We start from the raw sequence: 18,442 nt of genomic DNA, 5'->3' as shown, positions 1-18,442 counted from the left end.
AGACTTTCTCCATGCTTCCTTGAGCCTGTATGGAAGCTTGTTGGCCAGTGCTTTTATGTTAGCTGTGTTGTCCAAGTCTTCCATGTAGCTAATATCTGCCATTGTGTTGGAGCAGCCTGTGAGGAATAACGCGAAGGACTGTAGTGCATTGCCATCCTCTGGCTTGATTGTCTGCCAATCCAAAGCTTGATTTATGTAGGCCTCAGCTATCTTGTAGTCGTCACCAAAAAACTCTTTTAGCATTTTCTTGGCTCTATCATAACCTGCTGATGGTTCCATGTGAATGCAGCTCTTAACCAACTCATGTGGTGGTCCACTTGTGTACTGCAGCAGAAATTGTAGCCGATCACGGTTGTCATCAGTGCGGCTTTCAATTCCATGTTCAATAGATCTGATGAAGGTGTTATACTCAAGCGGGTCACCCTGGAATGTTGAAATGGTGAGATCGGGGAGTAAAGCTGCTTTGTGATTCTTCACAAGGTATTCTGTGACATTGGCTTGCTGAGACATGGCTTTGCAGAAGCCATCGAAAACACGTTCGTTGTTGCAATCCATGTTCGGCGAAGGCGGGGCATTTTCCAGTGGTGCAGGCAGAATGTTGTGCTTAACCTTGGGTGGTGATGAGACCAACTGCAATGGTGGTTGAAAGCTGGTTTTCACATTAGTTTCTCCTTTTTGTTCAATTTCTGCGCTGCTCATTTCCACTTGTGTGTTTTCATATTTTTGCAAAACTTCGATTTTTGCATCTGATTCAGCGAGCGCTGTCTGCATTTCATGCATTTCCTTTCTAGCCTTCATAGCAGCCTCAAACTCAGCCTCTCGACACTTTTCTTCTGCTTCCCTGCATCTTTTTTCCGCACGCCAAACCGCTTCTTCCTTTTCTAATGCCAACTTGTCTGTTAAAGCTGCAGCCTTTGCCAACAATGATGCACGTTCCATTTCGGCCTTTATCCTGATTGTGGAAGATGAGGATGAGACGCTTCCACATTGGGATCCAGTTCCAATTTGTCTGCGTTTAGTGGTCGAGCGGTTTGATGATCTAGATCTAATATCAGATTGCATCTCTTCCATGACACACTCTACAGCCTGCTCAGAGCGTTTCATAACGTCCTTCATCCATTCCTCACTTTCCCAGAAGAAGGTGTTATTAGCTTCATTTTTAGGATCAAACCAAGTCTTTTGATCATCCAGAAACTCATCCTCAGCCATGAGTTGTTTCAAATAAGAATTTTGGTTGCAAAAATCTTGATGCAGATGATTAAAATCAACGCGCAATTTATTTTTAACAGTGTCGACATTTGCATCATCTTCCATTAATTGCCGGATTTGATTCTTCATGCTAGTGAGCTGTGACAGCTTGTGCCTTCGTGCATTTACTGCTTTAACTTTATTTTCTTCCAAAGCCTTCTCAGTCCTATTTACAGGTCGTTTTTTAAGTTCCTGTTCATCCATTGCAAGTGTCGGTATTATTATTTTTTACAAGTAGTAGGCTGATAATGTTCAAGCGCCTCTGAATAAGCCTTGCATTAAAAGCCGTTCCTTATTTGGACGTCCGCAGACTGATGTCGGGGCGAGTAGCTCATACACACGCGCGCGTGGGGAGCGTCCGTGCCGTCATCGTGCGCTATCTTAATTAAAGGAGCAAAAACTTACAGTTGGTTTTTGACGGTTGGACCGTCGAAAGGGATCTTCTTGGATTTTATTTTCTTCCGTAAAACACCGAGCTCTCAGCGCCGCGTTTCCTTTGTCCAATATCCTTTCTCAGTCAGGCCGTTCCAAGATCCATTATTCCGTATGAAGAGCTAGTTTTTTGACTAATGTAAAATCAATATTATTTCTAATGTGAAGCTTCAGCTTGACGCTCCGTTTTCCCTTCGACGCATACCTCATCCAATATCCACGATAATAATCCACCGGACCACGACGTGATGTTTTAAAGGGTTTACTTGTCCAACGCAAAATACATAAAACAATCCTTTTCCACAATGAGGTTCTAATTAGAGGTACGAGAACGAGAGAGAAATTGAGAGGTCAAAAAACTGTGTGGCTCCAAGCTTATTATCCTGACCGTAAGACCGGTAGTTAAAAACCAACTGTCACACACACACCAACTGTCACACTTCAAAATAAAGTGATTACATGTGCGCGTACACCGAAAACATTGCAAGTGAATTACAAAATAAAATGCTATGCATTCGAAATTAACACAATTAACTATTATTATATTTACTATTATTTCACTTATGAAAATCCAACTGTCATTGTAAAATATGAACTTAAATAAAGAGAATAGGCATTTAGGCGCCTACAGTTGCATTGAGTGAACATATTTAGAAGGTACCACTAATCCACATAGATTGGTCAATTCCCTCTGAATTGAAAGAATGCAAAATGACAAATTCTTGGAAAGACTGATCCCACCTTTCTATTACAAATGTTAACCGTCATCCACAAAGTGTATCATTTGGACCACGTTTTCCGGAACATTGTTTGTGTTTTTCTGTCCTCAGTTTGCTCTCCATTCGGGGCTGGGTTCCAATGCACATGTGAGGATCCGTATCGCTGGCCATGTGACAAGTGTCTTCTGCATGGGTCATGTGACAACATCACTGATGAGACGTGTGGATGCATCAATGCCCTTCCCCCTGATGAAGAATACTGCCAGCTCTCCCAACTCAGTACGTTCTCATGTCTGGTCACAGTTGACGTAAAACTGTGGATACAGCCAAGAATCTGAAGCTGTGACACTGTACAAGGCTTCAATTCTCCTGAGTACTTAATGTAAGAGTATTGACCCATACTGGGATTGATCAAACAATAGACATGGTTGAATCACTAACTTTAGAGACTCCCTCCCATTTATGGAAGTCATTATTTAAGAAGCACTTTATAATGTTTTGTGATGATTTGCTTCCTAATGTCAGCAAGTTATGAGGTGAATAACTTTGTGTTAAACGTTTATGTAAACTATGAACTTGACTTTTGTCTCCAAACAGACAATACAACTTGTCCTATCACGACTTCTGCACCTCCGTCCACAACTTCTGCACCTCCATCAACCACTTCTCCACCTCCATCAACCACTTCTCCACCTCCATCTACCACTTCTCCACCTCCATCAACCACTTCTCCACCTCCATCAACCACTTCTCCATCTCCATCAATCACTTCTCCAAATCCATCAATCACTTCTCCACCTCCATCAACAAGTAGGGCTTTGAAAAGAGTTGGCTTCCTGGCAAACATCAAATACACCCGTTCTAACCTAATGTATTTGAAATGGATACTTTCCCATGATGCACCTGTTCTCACTGCAGGTCCTCCACTGGTCTATGAGTACCTGACTACTATCGAGATGCAAACCACAAATGTTACAGTGATAGAGGAACTGAGGATTATCCTGGATAACATCAGCTACCCCTTCCCCATCGACAGCAACATACTGATCTCTGAGGTCAACATCACCACAGGTGAACACAAAGTTCTGCCAATGTTGTGTTATCGCTCTTTGCAGATGACTGGGTCACAGGTTTGAAGTATCCTGTATTTGCTTGTCCATCATGTTTGACGATGTGTTATGACTGTATTGAACAATTTCTGCTGGATTTTGCTGAGATCTTTTGTGACTGTTGTGACCAAAAATGCACGATTTAAAGGCAGCTCTTCTGAATAAGATGCTGCGCGATTTGTGGATATTTTTTTATGTTTTTAGCCCTAAGGTTGTGGGAATCAGGAACATATGCATAAACCTTTGAGATGGAATAATGGATAAAATGTCATTCAAGCTATAGACAAGTCTTCCAGTAAGAATGAAACAAATTTTAAAAGGTGTATCACTTGAAATATAAGTGCAATATTCCTAAACCCCATAAACAAGTAAAGGAGAAGGTAAACATACATCACCTTAATTATGTAGAAGTGCGATGATTGGTCAAACTGGCGGGAAAGTTCAACAATTGGTCAAATTTGCTCAAATATTGCATTGAGTGAACATATTTAGAAGGTACCACTAATCCACATAGATTGGTCTATTCCCTCTGAATTGAAAGAATGCAAAATGACAAATTCTTGGAAAGACTGATCCCACCTTTCTATCACAAATGTTAACCGTCATCCACAAAGTGTATCATTTGGACCACGTTTTCCGGAACATTGTTTGTGTTTTTCTGTCCTCAGTTTGCTCTCCATTCGGGGCTGGGTTCCAATGCACATGTGAGGATCCGTATCGCTGGCCATGTGACAAGTGTCTTCTGCATGGGTCATGTGACAACATCACTGATGAGACGTGTGGATGCATCAATGCCCTTCCCCCTGATGAAGAATACTGCCAGCTCTCCCAACTCAGTACGTTCTCATATCTGGTCACAGTTGACGTAAAACTGTGGATACAGCCAAGAATCTGAAGCTGTGACACTGTACAAGGCTTCAATTCTCCTGAGTACTTAATGTAAGAGTATTGACCCATACTGGGATTGATCAAACAATAGACATGGTTAAATCACTAACTTTAAAGACTCCCTCCCATTTATAGAAGTCATTATTTTAGAAGCACTTTATAATGTGTTGTGATAATTTGCTTCCTAATGTCAACAAGTTATGAGGTGAATAACTTTGTGTTAAACGTTTACGTAAACTATGAACTTGACTTTTGTCTCCAAACAGTCAATACAACTTGTCCTATCACGACTTCTGCACCTCCGTTCACCACTTCTACACCTCCATCAACCACTTCTCAACCTCCATCTACCACTTCTCCACCTCCATCAACAAGTAGGGCTTTGAAAAGAGTTGGCTTCCTGGCAAACATCAAGTACACCCGTTCTAACCTAATGTATTTGAAATGGATACTTTCCCATGATGCACCTGTTCTCACTGCAGGTCCTCCAGTGGTCTATGAGTACCTGACTACTATCGAGTTGCAAACCACAAATGTTACAGTGATAGAGGAACTGAGGATTATCCTGGATAACATCAGCTACCCCTTCCCCATCGACAGCAACATACTGATCTCTGAGGTCAACATCACCACAGGTGAACACAAAGTTCTGCCAATGTTGTGTTATCGCTCTTTGCAGATGACTGGGTCACAGGTTTGAAGTATCCTGTATTTGCTTGTCCATCATGTTTGACGATGTGTTATGACTGTATTGAACAGTTTCCGCTGGATTTTGCTGAGATCTTATGTGACTGTTGTGACCAAAAATGCACGATTTGAAGGCAGCTCTTCTGAAGAAGATGCTGCACAATTTGTGGATATTTTTTTATGTTTTTAGCCCTAAGGTTGTGGGAATCAGGAACATATGCATGAACCTTTGAGATGGAATAATGGATAAAATGTCATTCAAGCTATAGACAAGACTTCCAGTAAGAATGAAACAAATTTTAAAAAGTGTATCACTTGAAATATAAGTGCAATATTCCTAAACCCCATAAACAAGTGAAGGAGAAGGTAAACATGCATCACCTTAATTTTGTAGAAATGCGATGATTGGTCAAACTGGCGGGAAAGTTCAACAATTGGTCAAATCTGCTCAAATGTTGCATTGAGTGAACATATTTAGAAGGTACCACTAATCCACATAGATTTGTCAATTCCCTCTGAATTGTAAGAATGCAAAATGACAAATTCTTGGAAAGACTGATCCTGCCTTTCTATCACAAATGTTAACCGTCATCCACAAAGTGTGTCATTTGGACCAATTTTTCCGGAACATTGTTTGTGTTTATCTGTCCTCAGTTTGCTCTCCATTCGGGGCTGGTTTCCAATGCACATGTGAGGATCCGTATCGCTGGCCATGTGACAAGTGTCTTCTGCATGGGTCATGTGACAACATCACTGATGAGACGTGTGGATGCATCAATGCCCTTCCCCCTGATGAAGAATACTGCCAGCTCTCCCAACTCAGTACGTTCTCATGTCTGGTCACAGTTGACGTAAAACTGTGGATACAGCCAAGAATCTGAAGCTGTGACACTCTACAAGGCCTCAATTCTCCTGAGTCCTTAATGTAAGAGTATTGACCCATACTGGGATTGATCAAACAATAGACATGGTTAAATCACTAACTTTAAAGACTCCCTCCCATTTATAGAAGTCATTATTTTCGAAGCACTTTAGAATGTGTTTTGATGATTTGCTTCTTGATGTCAGCAAGTTATGAGGTGAATAGCTTTGTGTTTATTTAAACTATGAACTTGACTTTTGTCTCCAAACAGTCAATACAACTTGTCCTTTCACGACTTCTGCACCTCCGTTCACCACTTCTACACCTCCATCTACCACTTCTCCACCTCCATCAACCACTTCTCCACCTCCATCAACCACTTCTCTACCTCCATCAACCACTTCTCCAGCTCCATCAATCACTTCTCCACCTCCATCAACCACTTCTCCACCTCCATCAATCACTTCTCCAACTCCATCAACAAGTAGGGCTTAGAAAAGAGTTGGCTTCCTGGCAAACTTCAAATAAACCTGTTCTAACCTAATGTATTTGAAATGGATACTTTCCCATGATGCACCTGTTCTCACTGCAGGTCCTCCAGTGGTCTATGAGTACCTGACTACTATCGAGCTGCAAACCACAAATGTTACAGTGATAGAGGAACTGAGGATTATCCTGGATAACATCAGCTACCCCTTCCCCATCGACAGCAACATACTGATCTCGGAGGTCAACATCACCACAGGTGAACACAAAGTTCTGCCAATGTTGTTTTATTGCTCTTTGCAGTTGACTGGGTCACAGGTTTGAAGTATCCTGTATTTGCTTGTCTATTATGTTTGACGATTTGTTATGACTGCATTGAACCGTTTCTGCTGGATTTTGCTGTGAAGTTTTGTGACTGATGTGACCATAAATGCACGCTTTTAAGGCAGCTCTTCTGAAGAAAATGCTGCCCAATTTGTGGATATTTTTTTTAAATGTTTTTAGCCCTAAGGTTGTGGGAATCAGGAACAAATGCATAAACCTTTGAGATGGAATAATGGATAAAATGTTATTCAAGCTATAGACAAGTCTTCCAGTAAGAATGAAACAAATTTTAAAAGGTGTATCACTTGAAATATAAGTGCAATATTCCTAAACCCCATAAACAAGTAAAGGAGAAGGTAAACATACATCACCTTAATTATGTAGAAGTGCGATGATTGGTCAAACTGGCGGGAAAGTTCAACAATTGGTCAAATTTGCTCAAATGTTGCATTGAGTGAACATATTTAGAAGGTACCACTAATCCACATAGATTGGTCTATTCCCTCTGAATTGAAAGAATGCAAAATGACAAATTCTTGGAAAGACTGATCCCACCTTTCTATCAGAAATGTTAACCGTCATCCACAAAGTGCATCATTTGGACCACGTTTTCCGGAACATTGTTTGTGTTTTTCTGTCCTCAGTTTGCTCTCCATTCGGGGCTGGGTTCCAATGCACATGTGAGGATCCGTATCGCTGGCCATGTGACAAGTGTCTTCTGCATGGGTCATGTGACAACATCACTGATGAGACGTGTGGATGCATCAATGCCCTTCCCCCTGATGAAGAATACTGCCAGCTCTCCCAACTCAGTACGTTCTCATGTCTGGTCACAGTTTACGTAAAACTGTGGATACAGCCAAGAATCTGAAGCTGTGACACTCTACAAGGCCTCAATTCTCCTGAGTCCTTAATGTAAGAGTATTGACCCATACTGGGATTGATCAAACAATAGACATGGTTAAATCACTAACTTTAAAGACTCCCTCCCATTTATAGAAGTCATTATTTAAGAAGCACTTTATAATGTGTTGTGATGATTTGCTTCCTAATGTCAGCAAGTTATGAGGTGAATAACTTTGTGTTAAATGTTTACGTAAACTATGAACTTGACTTTTGTCTCCAAACAGTCAATACAACTTGTCCTCTCACGACTTCTGCACCTCCGTTCACCACTTCTACACCTCCGTCCACCACTTCTCCACCTCCATCAACCACTTCTCCACCTCCATCTACCACTTCTCCACCTCCATCAACAAGTAGGGCTTTGAAAAGAGTTGGCTTCCTGGCAAACATCAAGTACACCTGTTCTAACCTAATGTATTTGAAATGGATACTTTCCCATGATGCACCTGTTCTCACTGCAGGTCCTCCACTGGTCTACGAGTACCTGACTACTATCGAGTTGCAAACCACAAATGTTACAGTGATAGAGGAACTGAGGATTATCCTGGATAACATCAGCTACCCCTTCCCCATCGACAGCAACATACTGATCTCTGAGGTCAACATCACCACAGGTGAACACAAAGTTCTGCCAATGTTGTGTTATCGCTCTTTGCAGATGACTGGGTCACAGGTTTGAAGTATCCTGTATTTGCTTGTCCATCATGTTTGACGATGTGTTATGACTGTATTGAACAGTTTCTGCTGGATTTTGCTGAGATCTTATGTGACTGTTGTGACCAAAAATGCACGATTTAAAGGCAGCTCTTCTGAAGAAGATGCTGCACAATTTGTGGACATTTTTTTATGTTTTTAGCCCTAAGGTTGTGGGAATCAGGAACATATGCATGAACCTTTGAGATGGAATAATGGATAAAATGTCATTCAAGCTATAGACAAGACTTCCAGTAAGAATGAAACAAATTTTAAAAAGTGTATCACTTGAAATATAAGTGCAATATTCCTAAACCCCATAAACAAGTGAAGGAGAAGGTAAACATACATCACCTTAATTTTGTAGAAATGCGATGATTGGTCAAACTGGCGGGAAAGTTCAACAATTGGTCAAATCTGCTCAAATGTTGCATTGAGTGAACATATTTAGAAGGTACCACTAAACCACATAGATTTGTCAATTCCCTCTGAATTGTAAGAATGCAAAATGACAAATTCTTGGAAAGACTGATCCTGCCTTTCCATCACAAATGTTAACCGTCATCCACAAAGTGTGTCATTTGGACCAATTTTTACAGAACATTGTTTGTGTTTTTTTGTCCTCAGTTTGCTCTCCATTCGGGGCTGGGTTCCAATGCACATGTGAGGGTCCGTATCGCTGGCCATGTGACAAGTGTCTTCTGCATGGGTCATGTGACAACATCACTGATGAGACGTGTGGATGCATCAATGCCCTTCCTCCTGATGAAGAATACTGCCAGCTCTCCCAACTCAGTACGTCCTCATATCTGGTCACAGTTGACATAAAGCTGTGGATACAGCCAAGAATCTGAAGCTGTGACACTCTACAAGGCCTCAATTCTCCTGAGTCCTTAATGTAAGAGTATTGACCCATACTGGGATTGATCAAACAATAGACATGGTAATCACTAACTTTAGAGACTCCCTCCCATTTATAGAAGTCATTATTTTAGAAGCACATTATAATGTGTTGTTATGATTTGCTTCTTGATGTCAGCAAGTTATGAGGTGAATAGCTTTGTGTTAAACGTTTATGTAAACTATGAACTTGACTTTTGTCTCCAAACAGTCAATACAACTTGTCCTATCACGACTTCTACACCTCCGTCCACAACTTCTGCACCTCCGTCCACCACTTCTCCACCTCCATCAACCACTTCTCCACCTCCATCAACCACTTCTCCACCTCCATCAACCACTTCTCCACCTCCATCAACCACTTCTCCACCTCCATCAACCACTTCTCCAACTCCATCAACAAGTAGGGCTTTGAAAAGAGTTGGCTTCCTGGCAAACATCAAATACACCCGTTCTAACCTAATGTATTTGAAATGGATACTTTCCCATGATGCACCTGTTCTCACTGCAGGTCCTCCAGTGGTCTATGAGTACCTGACTACTATCGAGTTGCAAACCACAAATGTTACAGTGATAGATGAACTGAGGATTATCCTGGATAACATCAGCTACCCCTTCCCCATCGACAGCAACATACTGATCTCTGAGGTCAACATCACCACAGGTGAACACAAAGTTCTGCCAATGTTGTGTTATCGCTCTTTGCAGTTGACTGGGTCCCAGGTTTGAAGTATCCTGTATTTGCTTGTCCATCATGTTTGACGATGTGTTATGACTGTATTGAACAGTTTCTGCTGGATGTGGCTGAGATCTTTTGTGACTGTTGTGACCAAAAATGCACGATTTAAAGGCAGCTCTTCTGAAGAAGATGCTGCGCGATTTGTGTTTTTTTTTCTATGTTTTTAGCCCTAAAGTTGTGGGAATCAGGAACATATGCATAAACATTTGAGATGGATTAATGGATATAATCTCATTCAAGCTATAGACAAGTCTTTCAGTAAGAATGAAACATTTTTAAAAAGTGTATCACTTGAAATATAAGTGCCATATTCCTCGACTCCATAAACAAGCAAGGGAGAGGGTAAATATTCATCACCTTAAATATGTAGAAGTGCGATGATTGGTCAAACTGGCAGGAAAGTTCAACAATTGGTCAAATTTGCTCAAATGTTGCATCGAATGGACATTATGAGAAGCTACCACTGATCTACATACATTGGTAAATTCTCTCTAAATTTTCAAAATTACCAATTCTTGGAAAGTCTGATCCCACCTTTCTATCACAAATGTTAATCGTCATCCACAAAGTGTATCATTTGGACCAAGTTTTCCGGAACATTGTTTGTGTTTATCTGTCCTCAGTTTGCTCTCCATTCGGGGCTGGGTTCCAATGCACATGTGAGGATCCGTATCGCTGGCCATGTGACAAGTGTCTTCTGCATGGGTCATGTGACAACATCACTGATGAGACGTGTGGATGCATCAATGCCCTTCCCCCTGATGACGAATATTGCCAGCTCTCCCAACTCAGTATGTTCTCATGTCTGGTCACAGTTGACATAAAGCTATAGACACAGCAAATAATCTGAAGCTGTGACACTGTACAAGGCCTCAATTCTCCTGAGTCCTTAATGTAAGAGTATTGACCCATACTGGGATTGATCAAACAATAGACATGGTTAAATCACTAACTGTAAGGACTCCCTCCCAATTTTAGAAGTCATTATTTTAGAAGAACTTTATAATGTGTTATGGTGATTTGCTTCTTAATGTCAGCAGGTTATGAGGTGAATAGCTTTGTGTTCAACGTTTATTCAAACGATGAACTTGACTTTTGTCTCCAAACAGTCAATACAACTTGTCCTATCACGACTTCTGCACCTCCGTTCACCACTTCTACACCTCCATCTACCACTTCTCCACCTCCATCAACCACTTCTCCAACTCCATCAACCACTTCTCCACCTCCATCAACCACTTCTCCACCTCCATCAACCACTTCTCCACCTCCATCAATCACTTCTCCAACTCCATCCACCACTTCACAAACTCCATCAACAAGTAGGGCTTTGAAAAGAGTTGGCTTCCTGGCAAACATCAAGTACACCCGTTCTAACCTAATGTATTTGAAATGGATACTTTCCCATGATGCACCTGTTCTCACTGCAGGTCCTCCACTGGTCTATGAGTACCTGACTACTATCGAGTTGCAAACCACAAATGTTACAGTGATTGAGGAACTGAGGAGCATCCTGGATAACATCAGCTACCCCTTCCCCATCGACAGCAACATACTGATCTCTGAGGTCAACATCACCACAGGTGAACACAAAGTTTTTCCAATGTTGTGTTATCGCATCACAGGATTCAAGTATCATGTATTTGCTTGTTGCTTTGCATGTAAGTGCCATATTCCTAAACTCCATAAACATGCAAGTGAATATGTAAATAGACTTGAAATTGAGCATGGAGAAGTGAAATGTTCGGAAAAATCCATGAGAAAGTTAGACAATTTGTCAAATTTGCTAAAACGTTGCTTTGAATAGATATATATGGAAGCTCCAGCTGAACGACATAGTTTGGTTAATTTTTCGTTTTGAATAACTGTACATTCCTGGATAGACTGACTGTTTTCCATCACAAAATGTATCCCTTTGAATATGAAAACTTGGTGTTTTTCTTTCCTCAGTTTGCTCTCCATTCGGGGCTGGGTTCCAATGCACATGTGAGGATCCGTATCGCTGGCCATGTGACAAGTGTCTTCTGCATGGGTCATGTGACAACATCACTGATGAGACGTGTGGATGCATCAATGCCCTTCCTCCTGATGAAGAATACTGCCAGCTCTCCCAACAAATCCCACTCAGTACGTTCTAATAGCTCAACAATTCCCCTCCCAACAATTCAAAGTGCATTCTTTACTAAAAACAATTACTTATTATTTTCACTTTTTTCCAAAACAGATTCCACTTTTTGTCCTTTACCCCCCTCTCCTCCACCCTCCTCCACCCCCTCTCCTCCACCCTCCTCCACCCCCTCTCCTCCACCCTCCTCCACCCCCTCTCCTCCACCCTCCTCCACCCCCTCTCCTCCAACCACCTCCACCCCCTCTCCTCCACCCACCACCACCCCCTCTCCTCCACCCGCCTCCACCACCTCTCCTCCAACCACATCCACCCCCTCTCCTCCAACCACATCCACCCCCTCTCCTCCACCCACCTCCACCCCCTCTCCTCCACCCACCTCTCCTCCAATCACCTCCACTCCTCCAGCCACCTCCACCCCCTCTCCTCCAATCACCTCCACCCCCTCTCCTCCAATCACCTCCACCCCCTCTCCTCCAATCACCTCCACCACCTCTCCTCCACCCACCACCACCACCTCTCCTCCAACCACCTCCACCCCCTCTCCTCCACCCAACTCCACCACCTCTCCTCCACCCTCCACCACCTCCTCTCCTCCACCCACCACCACCACCTCTCCTCCAACCACATCCACCCCCTCTCCTCCACCCACCTCCACCCCCTCTCCTCCACCCACCTCTCCTCCAATCACCTCCACTCCTCCAGCCACCTCCACCCCCTCTCCTCCAATCACCTCCACCCCCTCTCCTCCAATCACCTCCACCCCCTCTCCTCCAATCACCTCCACCCCCTCTCCTCCACCCACCACCACCACCTCTCCTCCACCCACCTCCACCCCCTCTCCTCCACCCTCCTCCACCCCCTCTCCTCCACCCACCACCACCCCTTCTCCTCCCACCTCCAACCCCTCTCCTCCACCCATCTCCTCCACCTCCGCCACCTCTCCTCCACCCACCTCATTACCACCACCCACCACCACTTCTCCAGCAACCTCCACCACCTCTCCTTCAACCACATCCACCACTTCTCCTCCACCCTCCTCCACTCCAAACACCTCCACCCCCTCTCCTCAACCGAAGTCCACCACCTCTTCTCCCGTCGTCACCCCCATTCCTCCACCCGCCTCCACCACCTCTCCTCCACCCAACTCCACCACCTCTCCTCCAACCACATCCACCCCCTCTCCTCCACCCGCCTCCACTCCTCCACCCTCCTCCACCCCCTCTCCTCTAATCACCTCCACCCCCTCTCCTCCACCCACCACCACCACCTCTCCTCCACCCACCTCCACCACCTCTCCTCCACCCACCTCCACCCCCTCTCCTCCACCCACCACCACCACCTCTCCTCCACCCACCTCCACCACCTCTCCTCCAACCACATCCACCCCCTCTCCTCCACCCGCCTCCACTCCTCCACCCAACTCCACCACCTCTCCTCCAACCACATCCACCCCCTCTCCTCCACCCGCCTCCACTCCTCCACCCACCTCCACCCCCTCTCCTCTAATCACCTCCACCCCCTCTCCTCCACCCACCACCACCACCTCTCCTCCACCCACCTCCACCACCTCTCCTCCACCCACCTCCACCCCCTCTCCTCCACCCACCACCACCACCTCTCCTCCAACCACCTCCACCCCCTCTCCTCCACCCACCACCTCTCCTCTACCCACCTCCTCCACCTCCACCACCTCTCCTCCACCCACCTCCACCACCTCTCCTCCACCCACGACCACCACCTCTCCTCCACCCACCTCCTCCACCTCCACCACCTCTCCTCCAACCACCTCCACCACCTCTCCTCCACCCAACTCCACCACCTCTCCTCCACCCACCACCACCACCTCTCCTCCACCCAACTCCACCACCTCTCCTCCAACCACCACCACCACCTCTCCTCCACCCACCTCCACCCCCTCTCCTCCAACCACCTCCACCCCCTCTCCTCCACCCACCACCACCACCTCTCCTCCACCCAACTCCACCACCTCTCCTCCACCCAACTCCACCACCTCTCCTCCAACCACCACCTCTCCTCCACCCAACTCCACCACCTCTTCTCCCGTCTTCACCACCTCTCCTCCACCCAACTCCACCACCTCTCCTCCACCCAACTCCACCACCTCTCCTCCACCCACCTCCACCCCCTCTCCTCCACCCAACTCCACCACCTCTCCTCCAACCACCACCACCACCTCTCCTCCACCCACCACCACCACCTCTCCTCCACCCAACTCCACCACCTCTCCTCCAACCACCACCTCTCCTCCACCCAACTCCACCACCTCTTCTCCCGTCTTCACCACCTCTCCTCCACCCACGACCACCACCTCTCCTCCACCCACCTCCTCCACCTCCACCACCTCTCCTCCACCCGCCTCCACCACCTCTCCTCCACCCAACTCCACCTCCTCTCCTCCAACCACATCCACCCCCTCTCCTCCACCCACCTCCACCACCTCTCCTCCACCCAACTCCACCACCTCTTCTCCCGTCTTCACCCCCATTCCTCCAACCACCTCCACCCCCTCTCCTCCAACCACCTCCACCCCCTCTCCTCCACCCACCTCCACCCCCTCTCCTCCAACCACCACCACCACCTCTCCTCCACCCAACTCCACCACCTCTTCTCCCGTCTTCACCCCCTCTCCTCCACCCACCTCCAGCCCCTCTCCTCCACCCACCTCCACCACCTCTCCTCCACCCACGACCACCACCTCTCCTCCACCCACCTCCTCCACCTCCACCACCTCTCCTCCACCCGCCTCCACCACCTCTCCTCCACCCAACTCCACCTCCTCTCCTCCAACCACATCCACCCCCTCTCCTCCACCCACCTCCACCACCTCTCCTCCACCCAACTCCACCACCTCTTCTCCCGTCTTCACCCCCTCTCCTCCAACCACCTCCACCCCCTCTCCTCCAACCACCTCCACCCCCTCTCCTCCACCCACCTCCACTCCTCCACCCACCTCCACCCCCTCTCCTCCCACCACCTCCACCACCTCTCCTCCACCCACCTCCACCCCCTCTCCTCCACCCGCCTCCACCACCTCTCCTCCACCAGGTAAGACTGAGAAGGTGGTGTTACGGTGAAACACTTCACCATCACATAATTAAAGGGACAACAACAGAATTGAGTTTTAAAGCAAAATGCAATTTATTTAGCAAAGCAAACAAACAAACAAGGAGTAACGTGTCTAGGGTATATGTTTAAGTGCGAGATATGGTTGTGGATGAGTGGATGCAGTGAATGCGTCTGTATGTTTAGAAATGAGACTATAACTAATAAGAGTGAGGATGAGGGGAAAGAGTTAAAGACAAAGAACAAAGCAACGTGCCCAAGTGAAAGTATACCTAGTACCTGCAACAACCGAAAAGAGTGCCTAATGAGAGAGAGACCCAACCTGCTTAAATACCCCGCCCATTAACCCAGGTGTGATCAATACTGTGACTATGATCACCTTCTAGAGCCCGACCGATATATCGGCAGGCCGATATTATCGGCCGATATTAGGCATTTTTCAAACTATTCGGTATCGGCATTATAATGGCCGATAAATGAATATAGAGGGCGCTCTAACGCCCCAAACCCGCTGATTCAGGCAGAGTGAATGACGGAGATCGACGGAGATCATCGGTGTTGTTCATAGCTGTGTTCGAAATCATTCCCTATCACGGATATAGTGCACTATATAGGGTGCTCGCCATTTTGCAGTGGTGTTCGAATTCTCAGTGGTTAATTTCATGCACTAAAATTTGAGTGTACATACGATGTTCCCTACTTGTTACTCCGTATACCACAATGCAATGCGGTAGTGTTCTTCCGGAGGAGAAGAAGAAGCTGAATAACCGCGAAAACTAATACATTTAATGATGGAGTCTCCGGCTTTCGTTTAGAGATGTCAACAATTTAATTGGGAGTTAACATAGAAAATGTAATATTCAAAATTAATAAAAAAAAACTTGATCAAGGAAATGTTGCATTCAACATCAATACAAGCTCCAGCTTTCCTCGGGATTGCCCGGTTTGTTTACATGATGTGGGAGCATCTGTCTGCGTCACACAAATACCCGGCGCATTTACTGACGCAAATGACGCTTAGAAATGTTCAGCGTCGTGTCCGAATTCTCGTTTGTTCGTTCCCTATATAGTGCACTATATCATAAACACTATATAGGGAATAGTGAGGGAGTGAATAGGGAATGATTTCCAACACAGCTCATGTGTGCAAGTGTGTTCATGGTAAGTTGGCAACTGTCATACATTGCTTGAATAACAATTAAAAGAACATCCCCATCAATTCTCTAAAGTCGATAAGCATGACTTAATTCATGACTACCATGTCCAGTTTTGCTGTTGTTACGTGTTAGTTGAGAGTGAAAAGGATTTAAAGGATAACTACAAATAACCAATGTTAGGGAAATCTGTTTGTTTTGTTGGATTTTTTTTTTTTATATATATCGGCCGATATATCGGCATATCGGATTTTTTAATCACAAAATATTCGTATCGGTATCGGCCTTAAAAATCCTATATCGGTCGGGCTCTATCACCTTCCCCAAGTAGTAGCCCTGTAGTGGCATCAAAGAGCCTTAAGGGGTGCAGGGGGTCGTCACACCTCCCCCACTAAAAAGAGGTTTGTCTAAACCTCAAATAACCAAACAGAAATAAAGACCAATGAAGAGTTCAAACCCACAACACTGTCTCTTCCTAGATCCTGGGCCCTAGGACTAGGAAAAACAGTGAAACCCCGGAACTCGACAGTCACAAGGTAGAGATAGAAGAAAAACAAAACAAGTAATTTCAACAACGGGACAACGCATCTGCCACAATGTTGTCTTTGCCCCTGATGTGTTGGATTTTCAGCGGGTATTGCTGTAGAATTAAGCTCCAGCGCATAATGCGTTGATTCTGGTTCCGCATACGATCAATGAACACCAGCGGGTTGTGGTCAGTAAAAACGTCTATTGGACTCGAAGATGAGCCCAAGTAGACCTCAAAATGTTGAACAGCAAGAATTAAAGCAAGTGCTTCTCTCTCCACTGTGGAGTAAACTTGCTGATGACGATTAAACTTTTTAGAATAATATCCTACGGGGTGCTCGACACCATCGGATCCCAACTGTAACAAAACTGCACCAGCGCCACTCCCACTGGCATCAACAGCTACACTGAAAGGACAGTCAAAGTTTGGGGCTGACAGCACAGGGGAAGAAGCAAGCAAAAGCTTAACATTCTCAAAAGCTTCCTGACATTTCCTAGACCAATCATATCGGCTTTCTCCACATCATTCAGATGGGAAAGATGTGAAGGTAATTCTGCCAGGAACTCAGAATTTCGCAGGCGACCCTCTACGATCGTCTGTGATGGAGGTCTCACACCCTCACTGGACTCCTCACTGACAGAATCAAGACTTTCCGAATTATTATCCCCTAAGGAAAACACATGGTCTGGGTCACTAGAGACCCCTAGAGGCGTGGTAGCAATTAACCCAACAGGTGCAACTGACAAAGAAGAAAAGTAAGGTTTCAAAAGATTAATATGGCAAACCTGCACCTTTTTCCTCCGATCTGGCGTACTAAGAACATAATTGTGATCATTGAAACATTTCACAATTTCGTACGGGCCACTGAATTTAGCCTGAAAGGGACTACTCAAAAGCGGCAACAAAGCTAAAACCTTATCCCCAAGGTTAAAACTACGATGTTTCGCCCTGCGGTTGTAAAGACGTTGCATCTTAGACTGAGCTTTACCCAGTTTACGTCCAGCAGCGGCTCTAGCTTCATACAAACGATAGCGGAATCCGCTTACATAGTCCAACACGTTAACAGGTGCCTCCGCAGTGCACCACTCATCAGCTAAAACAGCGGTTGGCCCTCTCACATCATGTCCAAATACCAGTTCATTAGGGCTGAAGCCCGTGCTCTCCTGAACAACCTCCCTAATTGCTAGGAGTAGCCAAGGGAGACCCTCTTCCCAATCAGACCCAAGTTCTACACAATAAGATCTTAAGAGAGACTTGAGCGTCTGATGAAAACGTTCGAGAGCACCCTGACTCTGCGGATGGTATGCACTGGAGATATTATCTTTCGCTTTAAGTTGGCGTAATGCCCTAGTAAACTGCTTTGACATGAAATTAGACCCTCGGTCACTTTGAAGGACTTTTGGAATCCCAAAAGTGGACATGAAATTAGTAAGAGCCTTCAACACAGACTTAGTCGTAATTGACCTAAGTGGATACGCTGCAGGGTAGCGTGTAGATTGACACATCACCGTCAACAGGTAAAGATGTCCAGCCTTAGAGCGAGGCAATGGACCA

General features: G+C 45.4%; 1 protein-coding gene across 2 annotated transcripts; it reads left to right on the top strand.

Moving 5' to 3' along the window:
- Positions 1–3,323: 3,323 nt before the first annotated feature.
- LOC132449620 (uncharacterized) lies at positions 3,324–6,297 on the top strand. Of its 2 annotated transcripts, XR_009523615.1 has the most exons (5): positions 3,324–3,470; positions 4,177–4,344; positions 4,663–4,770; positions 4,879–5,905; positions 6,217–6,297. XR_009523615.1 is itself a non-coding variant. In XM_060041355.1 (4 exons), the coding sequence occupies exons 1-4, from the start codon at positions 3,356–3,358 to the stop codon at positions 5,094–5,096; spliced, it is 609 nt and encodes a 202-aa protein (XP_059897338.1). In that variant the 5' UTR covers positions 3,324–3,355; the 3' UTR covers positions 5,097–6,078. The 2 variants fall into 2 exon arrangements, 1 of the variants encoding a protein (XP_059897338.1); XM_060041355.1 differs by lacking the exon at positions 6,217–6,297 and having other exon boundaries at positions 4,879–6,078.
- Positions 6,298–18,442: the final 12,145 nt, after the last annotated feature.

Source organism: Gadus macrocephalus, chromosome 21 (assembly GCF_031168955.1).
Source record: "Gadus macrocephalus chromosome 21, ASM3116895v1".
In the NCBI taxonomy this organism is placed as follows: domain Eukaryota; kingdom Metazoa; phylum Chordata; class Actinopteri; order Gadiformes; family Gadidae; genus Gadus; species Gadus macrocephalus.
The sequence above is the reverse complement of the archived record's forward strand: the minus strand, read 5'-3'. Positions and strand labels throughout refer to the sequence as shown.

Bases quoted from the DNA above. Each gene is read 5' to 3' on its own strand.
- LOC132449620 (XM_060041355.1), top strand. From the start codon at position 3,356: ATGCAAACCACAAATGTTACAGTGATAGAGGAACTGAGGATTATCCTG. The intron at 3,471-4,176 runs GTGAACACAAAG...TTCTGTCCTCAG, and splicing joins TGAGGTCAACATCACCACAG to TTTGCTCTCCATTCGGGGCT. The intron at 4,771-4,878 runs GTAGGGCTTTGA...TTCTCACTGCAG, and splicing joins TTCTCCACCTCCATCAACAA to GTCCTCCAGTGGTCTATGAG.